The 19888-nt window shown below is 42.8% G+C and overlaps 2 protein-coding genes and 1 long non-coding RNA gene across 3 annotated transcripts in view; 1 reads left to right on the plus strand and 2 right to left on the minus strand.

Annotated features, from left to right (window-relative positions):
* Positions 1–16985, minus strand: part of LOC109461867 — a 33976-nt gene extending 16991 nt beyond the window's left edge. Inside the window, exons 1-2 of the long non-coding RNA XR_002139716.1 lie at positions 16940–16985; positions 10867–10957 (exon numbers count right to left, since the gene is read on the minus strand). This is a non-coding gene — a long non-coding RNA (uncharacterized LOC109461867). The remainder of the gene's footprint in view (positions 1–10866; positions 10958–16939) is intronic.
* LOC109461866 lies at positions 417–2277 on the plus strand. Its single transcript, XM_019758335.1, has 4 exons — positions 417–492; positions 874–1011; positions 1237–1344; positions 1711–2277. Exons 2-4 carry the CDS (start codon positions 910–912, stop codon positions 1816–1818), a joined length of 318 nt encoding a protein of 105 aa, XP_019613894.1. The 5' UTR covers positions 417–492; positions 874–909; the 3' UTR covers positions 1819–2277.
* Positions 16986–17492: 507 nt separating the features above from the next.
* Positions 17493–19888, minus strand: part of LOC109461914 (homeobox protein Mohawk-like) — a 33728-nt gene continuing 31332 nt past the window's right edge. The window contains exons 4-5 of the mRNA XM_019758391.1: positions 19588–19774; positions 17493–19112 (exon numbers count right to left, since the gene is read on the minus strand). Of these exons, the coding sequence (XP_019613950.1) occupies positions 18664–19112; positions 19588–19774 (636 nt within the window). The 3' untranslated portion in view covers positions 17493–18663. The remainder of the gene's footprint in view (positions 19113–19587; positions 19775–19888) is intronic.

The raw sequence follows: 19888 nt of genomic DNA on the forward strand, positions 1-19888 counted from the left end.
GTATTCTAGTCTGAGTCGATACTTGTTCTGTCGCACACACGATTTCTTTCGCTGGATTAATTGGCGCTTCCTGGCATGATTTATTACATAGCTCCGGCACTATGACTTTTGGAACTTCAGAAGAACAAAGGGTCATGAGAAAAGCACAATGTTTCAACATGTCTGTGATTCAAAAGTTTGCCAACCTTACGAATTCGCCGTTTTATTAATATATAACGTTAGCAAAGACTACAAATTTCAAGAAACATGAATTATCATCTTTGATTCATTTAATTAATTGTTTCAAGAACATATTTATGAACGTCATCACATCGGACGAGGAGGTCAAATACTGGCCACGCCTACAAGTCTTAACGTTAAAGGTCTCTGCATAGATAATGAGCTGTCTAGTGAGCTGCCTACAAATTTCTGTCCTACCTGACGACCCGCGCACTTGAGGGCGAGACACGGAGGTGAACAAGTCACACGTCTTTGATTTCTGAGCGAATTTTGGTGAGTCTAGCAATTTGATACTTTTCAGTTTCCCTCACAACTGTCATATTAGCTATATCACATAATTCGTCTTTGGCAGTTGAACAAGTTTGTCCGTTTCGTAGAGAAAAAATATTTATGTCAAGGTGTAACCTTAGCAGATAAACAATGTTTTGAGTAACTGTAATGGACGGTGGGCGGCGTTTTCTTGTGAAAAAGAAGTTCGGGTGCTTTTCAAAAACCGTCAACACCAATATCAAATATTGTAATGTTTGTTACAGAGCAAAACAACTTCAGGGAACTTGCGGCAACTGGGAAAGTTTTTTATGGAAATTGTTTAACACTACATATCGGAAGTTCTACGTCAATCTTTTATAATTTCAGTTGTATGTTGCAATCTAGGTGAAGTCCGAATTGAATCCGCCCAACTTCAGCAGGATGTCAACCAAACAATTGCAAGGCAAATGGGGAGGCTTCAGTGATAAGGTGTTTTTTGACAACGACACCGCTACTGATCGGGCCAGGGCTTGTTGTGTTCTGGTACGTTATAGAACCATTATAGTAATCAATACAGGTCTTTGTTTGGTTTTCAGAACTAAAAATATGTGTCCCAAAACATTTTGAAAATCTGAAGTCTTTTAAGTTATGCTGTTTACTTTACCTTATAGGGGTATGTACAGTATCTAATTTTAGAGATAGAACAAATTTGTACATGTGTAAATACTGCATTGTGTCTTCAGCCTTTCGTATTTTAAAACATTGCAGTTCCGAGATGAGGTGGCGTTTGCTGTCAACGACGGAAAACCGTTTGCTGGATTTGTACCCATCTACTATCAGACCCAAGTTGTCGCGGGGATCAACTACAAGATTCTGGTAATGTTCTCTTACATTGTCCCAACATTTGTTTTCTGTAATTACGACTGTTCCTATGTTTGTAGTGTTGGTTTTCTGTATATATCCATTGAGCCGGTGTTACACTGCCAACAACCTTTGGCCAATTTGTTAATCGCCGGAAGGTCATCAAATTTGTAAATTGCCAGCGAGTTATTGCCCTGGGTACTTGCATCTTTTGTCTGAAAAGCTACCGTCAATATCTTGGGGCTCAGCGACAGCAAATACCTAAAATCGCGCAGTAAAGGACACGGGTTGTACTGTTTGTTGTGTAAGTATTTTAACCCGTTGTGTTAATTTATCTACATAGATCCACACTTACATACGTGTAAAATTATCTGATTCCAGGTTATGGTTAGTGACCAAGTTGGTGCACGTGGCCATGTGATGATGGAGGTGTTCTGGCCCCCGGGACCAAAGGCCATGCCTGAGCTGACATGCGCCAAACGTGAATAGAGAGGTCGACTTCCCGGCCACCAGTTCGTTTCACAAATTTACTGTGTTTAATAGTCAGATTACTACTGTAACGGCAACTTTATACATGCAAGATGCATAAAGGAAAGGTTTTCAAGTATTTTCCATCAAAATGAGTCAACAGAATGCATGACTTAAACTCAGTGAATTGTGAACGTAATCAAACTGCTTTGATCTTTAGCAACTTTCATTGACAGGCCTAGGTATGCCAGCACTTAGCAAAATCTATTATTTTCGCTGTCGTTCAAACTATAAAGAAAGCCGTGAGTTACTACTAACTACACAAACAACATAGTCGCCTTTTCTGTGTTCAGATGTCACCAGATGCTTAGTTTATGCCATATCAAACTTTAGTTGCACATGTGTTAACTTGGCATGGTATAAAGGACTTTCTAGATTGACTTTGCCCGGCTGTGGTGAAATCTTCAATAAAATGGAAAATATGGGAAACCTTTTGTGTTGACGTGTATTTCTGTCTGGGGATTGCTTTGTACATACTGTAAATATTGTTATGTTCGCAGTGGCTATATTTCCACAGTTTTTGCGGTGAATTGTCCACTGCAAACATCGTATTTGCAACAAACTTTCATTATAACATGACGATTATGCGCCTCCCCTGTATTACTAGTTATGGAAGTGTTTAACTGTGAACGTGGAACACCATGAAAACATCCTTTCCCCCTTTTACTGCAAAAATTAGGGCCCTGCAATAATGAAGAAATTTACAGTAGCCTGTTGTGCTTCAAGTCTGACAAGACAGCCACACCCAGAGTTAATCTTCAATTCCACAAAATAATTGTGGAACAAATATGTGTATCATTTGTATTATTTGAATGTTGTAATTGTTGTGATTTGTATTGATTATTATGTGATACCCTTCATCAATTCAGCCGTATAAAGGCTGCGACTGCACGGGTACTGTTGGGACAATAAAAAAAAAACCTTTTGATATTCCCCAACCCTTTTAACGTGAATAAAACACTTCAGGTTTACAAGAGAAGGGCTGGTTAAAAACCTTTGTTGTATCGGTCCGACCCGAAGTGTCTTCAACAACATTTTTAGCGTTTTGAGATACATGGAAACCTATGGGGAGACAAGCAGAACAGAAATATCTTAGACAGAGCCATATTCTAGATTGGATGTAAGGCAACAAGAATGCAGTAATGACAGTCGGTCTTTGTCTTCAAGGGTGACTCAGGTAAAGCCTGGGGGAGGGTTAGTACAGGTCACTTGTTTTATACCACAGATAATTACACATAAACGGTTTGTTATTGTCCTTGGTTATGGATAGGGCCACGAAAGGGTGGATCTGTCCACCATGTCATTTATCTTGTCACTTCTTACTCGTCTGGCGACTTTAAGCACCTGGGGAGCACTACTGATCAGTAGACCGTGTTAAGGCTCTATGTTCTTAAAAGTACCCAAAATAATATGAATTTTCATCCAAACCTCGATTTTTGTTCTAAATTCGCTACAAAATGATGTGTGTAACTGTTAGTATTCTAGTCTGAGTCGATACTTGTTCTGTCGCACACAGGATTTCTTTCGCTGGATGAATTGACGTTTCCTGAAATGATTTATTACATCCGGCATTATGACTTGCAACTTCAGACGGACAGAAGGTTTTGTCAAAATCATGCCTAAGATACACAAAAATTTCTGAAAAGTTCCCACACGCCTATTTGTCAATACATAATGTCATGTTCAAACATACATGAATTTATTTTAAGATATCAATGTTTATCAACATTACATCGGGTCAGGTGGTTGTATCTCAAAGCCTAGCCACGCCTACAATTCACCCTGCATGGATAATGAGCTGCCTACAAATCTCTGTCCTACCTGACGACCCGCGCACTTGAGGGCGAGACAAGAGGTAAACAAGTCCGACCCAAAGTTTCTTTAACAACATTTGTAGCGTTTTGAGATACATGGAAACGTATGGGGAGAGAGGCAGAAATATCTCAGACAGAGCAATATTATAGATTGGATGTAAGATAAGAAGAATGCAGTAATGACAGTCGGTCTCTGTCTTGAAAGGTGACTTAGGTGCAAGCCTGGGGGAGGGTTGGAACAGGTCGCTTGTTTTATAGCACAGATAATTATACATGAATAGTTTGGTAGTGTTCTTGGGTATGGGTAGGGCTGAGAGTGGGTGGAGCTGTCATTCAGTTCATTTATCTTGTCACTACTAATATACATGTTTGGCAGGACTTTGTGTATGCAGGGGTCACTATCGTCAAACTCCCAAACTGATGTAGGAACTTATTTCTTGCATAAGTGTGTTCTAGATTCTATGCAGATCAAGATCTCCGTTCGGTATTCAGGCGCACCGCCAAAATCCTGGTTAACATTCCGTATGGAGTTGCACAAGTGAGTTTCAGACCATCACAGCACCTCCTTTGCACACCTTTAAACACATGAAACAGTCTTTTTTTCTTATTCCAACATGTCATGAATAGACGTGGTGACGGCACACTCAAGTTATATCAACTTATTTTATGCCGTCACCAACGCAGAGGACGAATACAGGACGAGACAATACTCATTTTCACTTGAGTTAAGAGAGAAAAAGTCGTGTAAAGTACCTTTCCCACGGGCACAAGATCGGTGGCATGTCAGGACTCGAACCCGGTACCTCTTGATTCCGAGTCGAGTACGCTGCCGCTATGCCACACGACCCCACGCATGATACATTGTTGACTTGGGACCTCAGACCACTGGGCGCTATTTGATATCACTACCACGGATATGGTCTTTTTGTGCGTACTGAGTTACCGCCCCCCTCCCCAATTGAACTTACTAGTGTTATATACCATCCCTTTCCTTGGTGCTGAAACACCATTCTCTTCACAGTACTATAAATAAAAACCACATTCTGCTTGTCCTCCCTCAAATTCTATCACCTCCGTGATGTTATCTTCATCAAAACTAGCGTTAGTATGTGTAGATCGTAGCTGCTGGCTACAAAATACCAATTTTTACCTCGAAACATAGAGATACAAACTGAAGTAGCAACAGGTTGCGTGCATGGTCTAAGAGCGCCCCGCTGCGGTTCCTTTACAAGGTACAACACGTGGTGCTTGTAGTTACTTGTGTGATTTTAGTGACATCTAGTGATATATGATAAATCCAAACATTAAATTACATTACTAGTATACTTTGATGTCCTTTAACATTTTTGTCACTTTAGCCTTACGTATACACCAATCTAAAACAGTTTTGTTCTGTTATATTTAGGTTTTATTTAGTTTGTTAGTTTTGTGATTTAAGTTTCAAGGAGGAGGACATTGCAAAGCCTTGCAGGCCTCTTTATTCCTCCTGCACACTGTTTTCTATATTTGTTGATCAATGTTTTTATTTGTGCAAATAAATAAAATGAAATGAACTGCAGTACCAACCAGTTGCGTGCATGTATCAAAAGCGGCCCCTAGCAGTTCAATCTAGGACTGCACCCAATATTAATATGTTGGCCGCACTGCTCCAATTACTGCAGGGATTGTTTTTGGCAGCCATGGAGAGCTTTTGATCCATGGCCTATGTATGTTGCCAATAATTAATAATCTACTAAATGCTGCCTAGAAAATAGCCATCAATCCTACCTATATTTTCTAGCGGTTTTTTTTTCGGGGGCGAGAGAGCAGTATACGGGTACGGGGCTGTATCGGGGGAAGAGTTTTTCGGCTTGCGGCAGTAAAAGCCTGCTTTTATTCGGCACCCTTTTAAACCTCAAACCCTGATACAGCCCTCTACCCCCCACACAACTCTTCCAGGCATGAGGAACTGCAGTGACTTGTTATGCCGCTAAGCGACGCTTTTGATCCATGGCTCTATAACTAGTGTATTGGTTGAACTACTACTTAAAAGAAACTGCAGTGATTTGTTTTCACCGTTACGGGGCGATTTTGCTCCATGGAAATTTCAACGCCTCAACAATATAGAAGAGTAAGAGAGTCGATTATTCTTTGATATGAGAAGACTTGATATGAAAATATTAAAATGATAACATAACTATCCTATTCAAGTTAATGTTAACCAATATATGATGCTGTCATATTTCCTATAGTAGACAAAATGTCATCCTTAAATGTCTTAAATACGCGAATACAACCTTAAAAAGACGTCCTGCCAAGTACTATACACAATACGGACAAACAATACATTACAGGTTTCGCACAGGCGCAGTAGGTTTTCCTGATTCAAACAGGGAAACCTACGTCCGTTACCATGGCAACAGCCGCTACGTCACAACCTTGTTTACACGCTGTAAAAAAAACTTACCGGGTAAGATTTTATCCTTAGATCGCCCGGCATGTCTGGACAAATTCCTCTTCCCACGAGCTATTACCCTGAATGAGTTGGAAAAGTCTGCCCTGTGGCTGGATCCCCCCGTGTTTCCTCTCTGTCGCACGCGAAGGCATTGTTCGGCCGGGGGTAGATTACAGGCGGGCGACACAGATGGTTCGTACCGCAACAAAGGTCGCCCTGCGCCGGTATCCGGGCAGGGCAAGGCGCTCCGCAGCTCTGTGTTACGAGATAATAATTTATTGTCTCTCTTTCTCTCTCTCGAGATGACGAAATTGGTTTCAGTTTTATATTTGTCGGTCAGGCTGTTGGTATGCCCTGGCATAGTTGGCCGACTTCCAGCTATCACAAAGTCTTGCGAGTTTCTGACCTACTAGTTGCACTACACTACACTACACTGCACTACACGACACTACACTACACGACACGACACTGCACGACACGACACAACATTGCACCGCTACAATACACTGCACGACATTACACTACATAGAACGACACTACACTACACTGAACGACACTACACTACAATGCACATTACACTACATTGAGCGACACTACACTACACTGAACGACACTACACTACACTGCACTGCACGACACTACACTACATTGAGCAACACTACACTACACTGAACGACACAACACTACACTACACTGCACTACTGCACGACATTTAATACACTACATTGAGCGACACTACACTACACTGAACGACACTAAACTGCACCACACAACATTAGTTACAAGTTACCTAAGTGGAGCTCTGTGACCGACTACCCTCTTTATATCACCTTATTTGACCGGCCAAGTTCAGGCATCTTTCAAGCAACCTAAGGGGTCTGGGAGAATAAATAAATTTTACGTTCATCTTACTACTAGTATCCTGTCTCTCATTAGGACATCTGCCTGTAATATCTGTGATGACAGCAATATTTATTTCTCTCCTGCACGTCAGTAATTCATTCTGTATTGGTTGCTAGAAAGAGAATGCATATGCTGAACAGTAAGCACTTCTGCATACCTTTAGTAATAAATTACCTCCATGGACATGTGTTAAAAATTTAAAAACTATTTGATGAAAGAAAGCCAGATATTAAATGCAGGGTTTTCACCAGGATTTTTTCACAGCGTAGGGGTCAGGTACAGAAAGACAACTTTTTCAACGCAAGTCGCGCGTTGAGCCGAAGAAAAATTAAACTCATAACCCCCTGAGACACTATTTCTCACTTACAGATTTTGTGAAGTTAAGGTTTTCCCTTTGTTATAGCTTCATTCTATATAAAAGTTGGATTTTCATTTTTTTTGCAAGATTTATTAAGGTTCTCCCCCCAAAATTAACACCCCTATGCAGATTGAAAGACAGCATGGGGGTCCAAATCACAGCATAGGGGGTCCAAATCACAGCACAGGGTGCCCCTATTATTATTATATGCTCAAATAGCCTAGCGAGAACTATTGAATGATACAAGTCTTGTGGACATACGAAATGATGCAAACTCTCCAAGCAGAGGTTTGGGTTTGGGGTTATTTTGGGCGTGTTTTTAGGCTTTTTTTAAATCGGGGTTTCTCTTTTGCACTGGAAAAATAACCCCAAACCCAAACCTCTGCTTGGAGAGTAGCAAAAAGTAAACTTCGCCTACATCTAGTACTAGTATTTCTGAAAGGTTTGAGCGCATAGGCAGATAAAGACAAGACAAACCTAGCTGCGTTTGATCAACCTGTCGAACTGGGCTATTTCAGGAGGAAGAAATCGCCCTGAACTTCGCCAGATTCATAACAAAGAGGTTGTCAGAGGTTAGCTTGGGAAGAAACAGAACCTAAGACAAACGTTTACCCTGGCCCCAAAACGCCACGGGACGCTGGCACGGTTCTAAACGCCGGGCGAAGACTAACAACGTCCCGGCACGCAACCTTATATCATCCTGGCGTTTCTAGTATAATCGTTTCCACCTTGTTGGCACCGGGTCTGGGGCAAAGAGAGCGGGAAGGTTTGGTGAGAAATCGGCATATTTGACCGGAGAAAATGTCAACCAAGAGGTCCCGAGTTCGAATCCTGCCATGCCACCGACCTTGTGCCCTTGGGAAAGGCACTTAACACGACTTTCCTCATGTGAAAATGAGTATGTCTAGCTGTTGTCCATGCGTTGGTGGCGGCATAAAAATAAGTTGAAAACACTTGAGTGTGCCGTCACCATGTATTGTAATTAATGTTGGAATATAAAAAACAACAAAACTTTAATACCTTTTGATGCAAGAGGCAGACATTGGCATGCAGAAGTTAAACGATGTATTATGCGTTCTTACATCGTCTCTCTTTTTATTTAATTGTCTCTCCTTCCGCTATCTTTTTGCTGAGTAAAATCTCTTGCTCTGTCTCGTCTACTAGTATTCCTTTTCTTACCAACTAAGGCCACAGCGACTTAATTTTATGGATGACATCCGCGCGCGCATTGATTTCCGTCTGATCTCAAAAAAAAAAAAAAAAAAAAGATCACGTCTTCCGAGGCTCTGGCCTAGCTGTCCCGATGATGGTGGTCAGCGACAATGAAGTCGGCGGTAACTCTGGAGGGCGGCACCCAGGCTACCGAAGCTCCACGACTCAAGAACTCAGTACATACGTACAGTGTCGATTCATAAATTCCGCAAAAAGCCAGCATGTGCCGGCTTGTCGTATACGTCGCTATGTAATGCGCCAAATTCACAATACCGGCTTTGTGTTCCTGTGGTTTAGAAGCATTTTTATTTTTGGCCGGATTTTTCTTTTTTTCGCCCGCGCGCGCTAGTTTGGGGGTCTTCAGAGGATGTCATCCATAAAATTAAGTCGGTGTGGCCTAACTCCCTTGTAACCTTGCAACGCCCCCTATCGGATTAGTCAATTGCCCCCCTCCCCCAAATAGAAGTAGAGCTCTTTCTATGATAAGAGTTCTCTACTAATTGTAATGTAAGACTACATAAGATACAGCTGTTAGTTTCTCGAGTTCTCCCACATAGACCAATGCACGTCAAGAGAGTCTTCCGAACAGCAAAAAACAATGCAGGCGTCTTGTCCTGTCTTCTTTACTTTACTGCTTGGCTAATTCTGAACAATTCTTAACTCAAATCGACCTGCAGGTCGCTTTTCATTGAGGTCAGACAAAATATAAAACAAGAAGCCATAGGTGACAATTCTCCGTGAAGTATTATACATTGCAACAAAAAGAAGTAGCCATTGGCGACAATTCTCTGTGAAGTGTGATAAATCGAACAAAGAAAAATTGTTTAAACGCGCGTCGGCTCAGTCATCTTAAGACGCAACAACCAATCAGAGATGCGAGATGCCTACACGTGACGCGGGAAGGGCGCGCGATGCCCGAAATATTTTTGCGTCAATATTCAGCGCCGTGATTCAAGAGATTAATACCCGGAAACAATTTTTTTCTTGTTTTGAACGCATTAACATGCATTTACGCTAATCTAGTATGATTCAGGGTTACTTTTTTTTTAACCTGCCATGGCCAGATTATCTAAAGATGTGTGTATTGTGTGTACAATCTATAGAAAGAGAAATGTACATCAGGTCCGATCATCCGATTTTCACGTTTCGGTTTTTTGGACTCGGTTCATGAACGTATTTTGGTTTGGCCCCTGGAATGTGCGAAAAAAATGACTCCCGGGACTGTCTACAGGGAACACTCGCACATTCGCGGTGTATCAGGACAGCGCGACTGGTCGTCATTAGCGCAGTAACAGTTGCATAAACGGACGAAACCATTTCAAAGAAATGGGGATGTTTCGAAAATAAGCATTTACTCCAATATCAAAACAGCTACGGTAAAAATAAAAAGACGTGCATCATCCCGGACATAATGCAACACCACATGCGAAATTACACAGAAATGCGACGTACGGAAGAATGCGTTTTGGCTGCGAACATCTTCCAAAAAACTTGGCATCTCTTAACCATGGGCAAAAACATCTGGAACCACTTATAAAAACCACCCCGTATCTGCATGAACTTTTTTGAACCCCACTGCTATTCCAAACAACGCGTTTTTCTGGACCATTCCAATTCGCCTCGTAATTGTAGGGGTGCGTCTGCGATATTACATTGACCGCGAAAGCAGCAACGGCAAAAATACACATTCGTGCATCAACACGGGCATGCCCGCAGACGGCGTATAAAATTGCGTGCCGATTACACAAAGAGAACCCAGTGTTTTGACTGCGAACATGAAAAATCAGCCGATTACAACACTCCGTCCGGAGGTCCTGACCTCCTTCACGGAGTAACAAAGATTCAGTTTACATCATTTAAAGTCCTAACAACTCTATACACACATAGACGGTACCAAATACATACATAAATGCTGGAGTAAGGGTTCGTACAGGCTTCGTAGCCTCTACCAGGCTTCGGGAAGCGGCTGGAAACAGTAGAAAATGGCCAAATAGACACATAACATACCAAGGAAGTGGCGTATTGGACCCTCTCTGGCCAATGGATACTAGTATACTGCCTGGCCAATTTGATACTGCCTTTGGCCACCCTAGGATCTGCTTGGAGATTACTCGAAGAGATCTGCTTGGAGATTATCCTCTATATTTTGTGCTCCACCCTAGCTATAGTCCACCTGTTAGAACAGTTTTTGAACCGTCCCTAAGTGAAACACCTGGCGCCCCACATAAGCCGGGCACGTGTGGTGCCTCGCCCCGGGGCGCGACGGGCATGAGGCGGAGAAATCCTACCTGTGTCTCCGGGGGACAGATTGGGTCCTCTTCGTCAAATCTTTTCTGACAGTCGGGTCACCAAGGGTCAGGGACTCTCAAAAACATCTGCCTGGAGAAAAAAGTCATGTCAAATCAGACGAAGGATGTAAAACATAAACATAGATATGTTTTCTGGTCAAACATTCGAATACTTAGTACATGTAGTATTCTTAGCTGCATGTCTGCAAAACGTATCGCGTCGTAGTTGGAAAGTTTAGTTTGAAAGAAACATTTCCAAAAGTATTTTTTCTTACTTTGACAGACGAAACCCTTCACACAATGTATAAACAAAGGCATATTTTCTGTCAAAACTTTGAATAGTATTGCATTTCTGAATTTCTTCATTTTGGAAAGTCGTATTCTGAGAGAATTTTACCTCGACAGTAGTCAGTCGTGGTTAGACCGTTAAATTTAAACAAAAAATTCAAAATGTAATTTTTTGTTTGACAGAAGAAACCCTTCAACGCAGCCAGATCTTAGCAATTAGCCCAATCATTAACTAACCAATCCCTCATGCTGTACTGTATAATCAATTACACGCCATGTTCTCACCAGACGTACCGGTAACATGTATATCGATACAAAACGTTGTTCTTCCCACTGTAAAAGGCTTGGGTGGACATGTATGTCTGGCGATATTCATGTTGCTGGTCCTGGAAGTGGTCAGTAGGCCTGGGGTGCAGTGTGCAAGACCCAATAATAAGTCGTTGTTGTTGTTGTTGGACAAGTTCTTCATGTAAACCACGTATTTTCACTTGTTTAGACTTTACTAACTTTGTGCAAAGAATTGCTATTTCTTTATAAAAGATTTACATTACAAATTAGCATTTTTGGGACATTCCTGGAGAAGACTTTTCGATCATCATCATGTCTTGAAAAACCGCAGGCCGAGCAGGCCATGTGGCCGTCTGTACATATGTGTGTCTAATTATCGTGTGTAAACTGGGATATCAATTTGTTATCAAACGTTGACTGATGGACTCTCCTGTTGCCGCACAGTACATTGTGCTAGCCCTCATAGTATGCCAAAATCTGGGGGGGGGGGGCGGGGGGTCTTCATGGTCTTTGGGAGCTTTTATGTGCTACTATTACTAAAGTATTTTCTGATTGCATATAGACAACATAGCCGGCCAGGTTGAATTACCCCCGTTTTTAGAACTGTTCTATAACTTATAAGCCTGCTACGGAGGCTAACATTGTGCAAGGCCGTGGAAAAGTAGAGTTTTGTGGTTTTAAAAGTCAATTTGCTGGTCATTCTTCTAATGTAGTGAGTTGAATAGCATACTGAGTGTGAGTCAAAGAATGTGATATCGCTGACGGAAAACGGTTGCTTGTTTCATATTGTAGGCTGGTTGTAGCTATTTATTGGTGGTACCGAAAAATAAATTGACTCTTTGAGTAGCTTGTTTTGGGGCTATTTGAAATGCTTGAATTCAGAAATGATGACGAAAATGTGCTAAGAAGTGGCATGCCGGCAGTAAATGTTAATATCAGACAGATTTCCTCATCCAAAATATTTTAGTTTTGCCGCGCAGAAACTGCATTGAAATGTATGCTTTTAAGAGGGCCTGCATGGGGGGGGGGTGACTGATTACGAATTACGCAAAATATTAGCCGCCGATTACGAATTACGTTATTAAAGATGATTACGCCTTTACGCTTTGTGGCTAATGTACTGATTTTACGATGATTTTTTGGGCGGCTGCCTACGGATTACTAAGGCTAAAAGAAAAAGGCTTGATTACGCCTTACGGAAAAGGGCTTGCAGGCCCATTTTTAAACGTACAGGTTCAACTTTGTGGGGAAGTATAATGAACGAGACACAATAACTCACTGAGACATGACCTAATTGTTGAAGGCAGACCGAACGCAGTGCAGGTGCCCAGCATCATGGCCGTCTGGGCTGGATCAAATCTCGCGAGATCTGCATGATGGTGACGTTGACAGATTAGTTGTCAGGTTCGGGTACGACAGTACTTCACAAAATGAAGCATTTTAGGGGGAGGGGGGCGGTTCTTGCTTGACAAGGACCCGCCTTTGCGTAAATAAATGTTGTATGTCAAACTCTTGAAACAAAACTAGTGTGTCACCCTTTACGTCCATAAAGATAACATACAGCAACAAAAGACACAGAAAATCAGACCCTTTCTGCATCTGGATACGGTATGTAACCTAAGGTCAAATTCGAGTACCTGTACCTGATAACACTCAATGAATTACTAGTCTTGAATACACAAGAGAATAGGGAAAGACTATCTTAGTCTGTTTTGCATTTTTTGTCTTTAATATGAAACTGTTTTGTCTATGCACGGCGACACGAAACATCTAGGATCTCATATAATAACTTTTTGAATAAAAAATCGTAATGCCCTAACTACAACTTGCAATGACGTTTTCAGTGCCCCCCTCCCCCTTCTGTTCCCCTGGATATGCACAAGTCTTCACTGATTATAATTCCCCAGCCCAGCCCAGGAGAGTAAACACAGCTGCATGGCTGTGTTTCTTTTAATACAGGCCTTCGCCATTCAACGTGACACGGACCCCCAAACAAAGCCAAACAGTCAAGTTTAGCTTCTCCCTCGACGTTTCAGAGATTGTCCAAACACTGATGTGTGCTAAAACATGTGGTTCTAACGCCGAACCGTGCCAGAAACCGTTTTAGGAATGGGTGAGAGCAGGGCTATATTAAAAACTTGAATGCGGCAACTTCTTGTTCTTGAATGACCTTGAATTAACTGGCGCCGCTGCCTAGAGTCATACATAACGTAATAATCCTGTCAAAGTTTTTGATGCATTCGATAAAAATTAATTGCACAAGTTCAAGTTGCTCTTTTGGTTCATTCTTACTCAAAACCTATAAAATCATACACCCAACAAAAAGAATATTCAGCTAGTCTATCCATGAAGCTAGAAAATCTATTAAAACATTTTTCTTTTGCATCGATCCTATAAAAATGCTAGGGGGAATTTTAATAGGTGGGAGGGGGGTATGACTTTTCTACTCTCCCCTACAATGCAGAAATGTTCGATCCCCGGCCATGTCACAGATGAGACAATGTTTACATTTCCAAGTATCGTCTGATTTCCAGACGAGCGTTCTTTCTAAACAGTTTGGTGGCGGGCGGTGAAGTGCAATCCGCAAGGTTAAGCCATCCCTGGACTTGCACAAGGCGCCGTGCAACGCTGACAGCCATGTTCGACAGGAATTCCCTGGTAAAATAAACATGGCCGCCCCGTGACACATCTCCCACTACCGTGTTACTCCCGTGAACATCTTCCCAAAGGATAGCCTGGTGTCCAGTCGATCGTGATTGGGGCGGATTTTCTTCGGGGCTGCAGGAGCTCTTCCCCGCCTGACTCAGCTAAGTTCCCCCGGTAGGTTTTTTTTTCACGACGGGAACCTAGCTGAGTCGGACGGGGAAGAGCTCCAGCAGCCCCGAAGAGAACCTGCCCAAACCACGATCGACTGGACACCAGGCTACCCAAAGGGCGTCAGGACAAGTTCTTCCTTCAGCTGGGGAGTCTACATCCCTCCTACTCAGATCAAGGAAGGTCATTTGCTTAGCTCTACATGTGGTGGACACAACGAGAGCAATGCCCCTTTTTAACCTCCTTGCTTGACTCTGAAAGCGCTACTAGTTTTTGAAGATCTTTGAAGTAACTTCACGATAACATTACGATATTAGCCTCTACCAGGCTTCGGAAGGCGCGTGGAAAGAGTAAAAATCGGCCAAATAGAGAGATAGCATGCCCGGGGAGCTGGTCTGCTGGAGAGAACAGTTTGCGGCAAAATGTACTCTCTAGCAAACCAACTCCCTCGGCATGTTATCTCTCTATTTGACCGATTTCTACTCTTTCCAGCCGCCTCCCGAAGCCTGGTAGAGGCTATTACGATATAGCGGCCTTAAAACATACTCTATACTGCATTTGCAAGCACTTCGAACTTGCTAAGGTTTTAAAATCAGGCCGGCTCTTACATAACGTCTAAACGAGAACGAAAATCTTAAATCTTATATTATATCTGATATGAATTCCAAGAAGCCAGAGTTGTAACACGACCAAACAAGGAGCAAAATGAGAGACTTTGAGTCTCGCCAATTCCCGCGAGATGTTTAGACTTCTCCTAAAGCTTGATACGTGGACACTAGCAGGCCCTGGACACTAGCATGTGTAAGAAACAGGAGCGAGTAGAAACAGATAGAAACCCCTCACAGTGGAAACCCCTGGTCCCGGGTTCGAACCCACGGACTCCCGAGCACCAGCTTCAAAATCTGACGCTCAAACCACTCGGCTAAAAGGTCTAGACATTTTGGCCGGGTCAGTTGGTAGCGCCTATAAAACTTAATATCCAAACCGGTACCTATTTTTCCTGCCAAATCTCTTTCGTCCTCTCCGCAAAAAAAAGATCTACCAGACTAGCCCACGTTGACCACGTGTATCATTTGTGAGTGAAATGTGTTTATAAACCTGTTAATTTGTATAAACAAATTTGAAAGGGCAAAGAAGATTTCATTTCACCACATCTCGTCTCAAACGCCATGATTTATAAAACACGTACATGCCAAATGGCACAAAAATCACCAAAAAGCTGTGCAGCAAGGAGGCTAGTGTTACAGTCGAAAATGTCAAAGAAATGACCCAGGCCAACTCAAGTGCACATTTCTTCAATATGTCGCTTTGACAGTAGCTCGGTGGTATATCTTCCCAGCGTGTGGTTTGAGTGAAACCACATTTTCATGATCACCCTCAGCCTGGGGGTTCTATTTCCAACGTTGCGTCCTCTGCCAAGGGGGCTAAGGCCACACCAAGTAAATTTTATGGATGACGTCCTTTGGAGACCCTAAATCTAATACGAGAGGGCGAAAAAAAAACAAGAAAGGCCCTAAAACAAGATACCTAGATTAGAAATATACTAAGAGACGACAAATGTTAGGACACAAATTGAATGAGGTGACACAGTGTAACAAGCAAGAAGTCTTTTATTCATCATCAAAATAGCAATAAATCAGGTGGAACAGCAGTTGTCGTCCTGTCCTGTTTTCGGCGTTACGGGTTTCACGTCAATCTGTCAAATTGCGGCACTGTCGTGCCTCATTGGTCATAGTTACAGGAAGCAGAATTTCTTTTTTTTTCTAGGAACAGGCCAAAATCAATGCGCGCGCGGACGTCATCCATAAAATTTACTTGGTGTGGCCTAACATACCGAGAAGGTCATCCATTTCTCTCCCTGGTGCAGCACACATATGGGGCACACACCCGGCCAAAGCCCCGCAACGTGGATACCCCGCAGACGGCATGTTACAGCTAACAGTGTTAGCAGCGACAAACATGGTACACGTGTGGTATGCATGTTCCTGGTTCACAGTCCAGACTGCTCAGCTGGTGACGGCTGGGAGGAATTGCCCGAGACGTCTGGTGTAAATTTCTGGATTTTTTAAAAGTCGTTTGAAAGGCTTTTAATTCATATGGAAACGATACTTCCTCACAAGACGTAAAAGTAATGAAAGGCACATGTTTCTTCATATTAACTTCCTTCTAATTTTGTTTTATGGCCCTTGCAATTGATGTTTAATGGCCCTTTGAAAAATACACCCTTGTTGAAGCAAGTGTTCATGTCCAAACCACAAAAGCTAGGAGTGAAGTGCGTAGGTAGTTTTGTTTCTGATTCTAGTATGTAAGTTGTCTGTCTGTGTTTCTGACTTAGTAAGATCGCCATCTTTGACTGCCTTACTTTGTATGGTATCCTTCTCATTAAAATTATTATATAAAATGACATCTTACATACTCTCCAAGCAGAGGTTTGGGATTATTTTTAGCATGTTTTAGACCTTTTTTGTCAGGGTTTCTTGTTTGCACTAGAATTTATGTTTCAGTCCCCCCCCCCCCACACACAAAAATTCCAGTGCAAAAAAAGAAACCCCGATAATAAAGTCTAAAAACATGCTAAAAATAACCCAAACATCTGCTTGGAGAGTAATCTTACAGGCAATGACGAAGACAACGTACAGTCTACATCAGTAGGCCCCCGAAGGTAGACGGAAAACTGACTCACCAAAATCTCCATGAAATTCGGGCATTCCTAGTCTTTACAACTGGACAACATAAACCGGCCCTCGTGACGTAAGAACCGGGTCAAAGGTGCCCGGAAGTCTGTTCACGTTTTAATGAGATTAACTATAGCAACCTTGCCATTGGTCACATTTGTAATTTAAACTATAATCAAAAAATCTCTTTTTAGCTCTTAAAGTTGACCAATCTCTTGTTTCTGGCAAGACGTTATGCCTTTAAGAAAGACACTTTTTATATGACTTTCCTCACTCTACCCAGGTGTAAATTATATGTTCCTCACTTCGGTTGGGGAGGTAAAGACAGTGGAAGGAGAGGGATGGGCTCTGTCTTCTCATACCGTGTTAAGGCAACAATCCACTGCCCCTACGGCCTGAAAAAGGCTATGGAACTTCTTTATCTACCTTTACAAGCTTTTGTAGTCTTAGTACGTCATTTATATTTGATCAAAATGAATTAAGAAGAGGAAAAAAAAGAAGAAAAAAAAACGAAAAAAAAGACAGTGCTCAACATCATATAAACTGAACTCAAACCCCAATATTTATTTCGCTGTTTACACGAGACACAAAAAAACACGTCAGAGAACATCTTGTAAAATATCAATGAAACATAAATAATCTCGGCGAAAATTACATGACTTAAAAAGAGAAATTCAAACGAAGTAACGAAAACAAGAAACAAAGCGAGAATCGTTCTGGGAGATACCATCCCTTGTGACAGGTAGATTTTTTAGCCGTACTTCTTTTTATTACTGATCCATCCACCCCTCCATCTTTCTAGTGGTTTTGACCAAGTAGTGATATATACCTATATGTATGAACTGCTCAATCGGCAGTAGTCGTCGAGGATATACAAGGAAAAAAGATGAACTTCAACAAAGGTTGCGAAAAGAGAATATCATATTGTAGTCAAGCGACGAGCATTGTACATAGGCAGCCAGTAGTTGTCAAGTAGGCGAGAAAATGTTGTTAGTACTTTATAAAAATCCCCCTGGAAAGATATTAGAGTTTGAAAATGGTTTGATCTGGAAGACTTGGCTGAGAAAAAAACATTCTTCTGTGTTGGTGTTTTTATGTCTTGGTCGCGAGCCAGCGCGGCCGGTTTTCCATCATTCCTTGCACCTTGTCCTCTCAGTAACCAATGACAAACAGCCACGTCACGGAACTCTCGCCCAACAACCAATCGCATCGCAGTTCATCGTTTTTTCAAACAGCAAACTTGTTCCTCGTTAAGTCACCCACCAATCACCGCTGCTCTCTCACTCTCGGTTCAAACTTGTGTCCAATCATAGACATTCTTTCATCAGAATACAATCCCAGTGGTTCTAATGATGATGAAGGCACGTTATTTTCTCTGCTGCTGCTCAAATTTGGTCCCACGTTTTCCACAGATCCCGGATAGGTAGGTCGTCCAGTGGAAAAAAGAAAGCCCAGAAAGATCATTTGTTCCCCACGTATGTATCGTTAACCCCTTGGAATGAAGTCTTGCTTCTTCAAAATGACATCAGCATTCGACAGTCTCTGACAAGAGTCGCAGTGGCTCTTCAAGCAAGAATCGTCATTGGTCCGCGAGCTGCGTAGTCGTCACCTAGACCAGTTCGTTGTATTTACATAATTCGACCTCAGTCGGTGATTTGATGATGTCAAACATGTCAAAAAGACGCATCCATCAGCAAGTCGTCAGTCACACGTGACCCACGTGACGTCATCCTCACGGACAGCCGCGACTTCTCGCGAGACTTGTAAGCGCCATGGCCGCGTCAATTTCCTTCCAGTGCAACTCCTCGTCTTCAAACACCGGGGATGATCGCGGCTCGCCCTCACTCGTCGGGCTTAATCGGACACTTCCGTCACTCCCGAAGCTCGATCGGATGCTCCGAGCCGATTCCGACAGGTCTTCGTAATCTTGGGAGCTGAGGGACCCGGATTTGTCGTTCCTGCGCGCGGTGCTGTGGAAGGAGTCGTTGAGGTACCTCTGGAGGATACTGTGCTTGTACTTGGTGGGGGAACTCGGCTCCTCGCCACTGTCCGGGTACCTGGGGATGGCGTACCTGTGGTCCAAGTCCTCAGTGGGGGAGGGGGGCAGGGACGAGTTGTTGCTGTTCTCGTCTCTGTCTCCTTTGAAACGTGGGATTAGGAGATTTCCCTTGCTGCCGCCATCTTGAAAAAAAGAAGAAAGAAGAAGAAGTTAACTTTCAGATCGCAATAGTCTAACAAACGACATGTTCGCGCAATTCTTCTATGCATAGAATAACCTTTACCAGGCTTTAGAATCTAGCCTTACATTCTACAAGGCTTCGGGAAGCGGCTGGAAAGAGTAGAACTTGCTTCGCTTTCCAGCCACCCGCTTCCCGAAGCCTGTTAGAGGCTATTCAGAAGCGGCCGGAAAGAGTAAAAAGGGAGGGGCAAATTGTACTCCCATGGCACGTAATCTGTCTATTTGGCGGCCATTTTGAAAAGTGGTCCCGCGAGAGTACAGCGCGACGCGAACGTACGTGATCTTGCCCGAAAACAAGGCTCGTAGTGATTCGGTCTCACAATGCTTTTTCCAGCCGCTTCTACATGTAGCTGAAGCATGGTACAGGCTACCAATTTCAATCTAACACATCACAAGAAGAGACAACTATCCGGTTACCATGATCGCCGTAGTCCGAGTCCCCGAAGTCGTCCTCGTCGCTGTCGTCGTTGGAACTGATGGACAACAGTTCGGCGTTTCCCTGCACGTGCTTGTTGTACAGCTTGATGCGCATGCCCCAGCTCAGGTCAGGGTCTCGCACCGTGTTCTTCAGCCGCCGCCTCGCGTTGGCAAACCAGTTGGAGACCTAAAAAGAGTCAGAAAAGAACGCAGACGACGTTTGTAGGTTACTATACACGCTATATTTGGTTCAATGACATCAGCATGTACTTCTCTTCAGTAACTGAAGAAAAATATTTGC

Source organism: Branchiostoma belcheri, unplaced genomic scaffold (genome assembly GCF_001625305.1).
Source record: "Branchiostoma belcheri isolate BF01 breed outbred unplaced genomic scaffold, Haploidv18h27 scaffold97, whole genome shotgun sequence".
NCBI classification, from domain to species: Eukaryota; Metazoa; Chordata; class Leptocardii; order Amphioxiformes; family Branchiostomatidae; genus Branchiostoma; species Branchiostoma belcheri.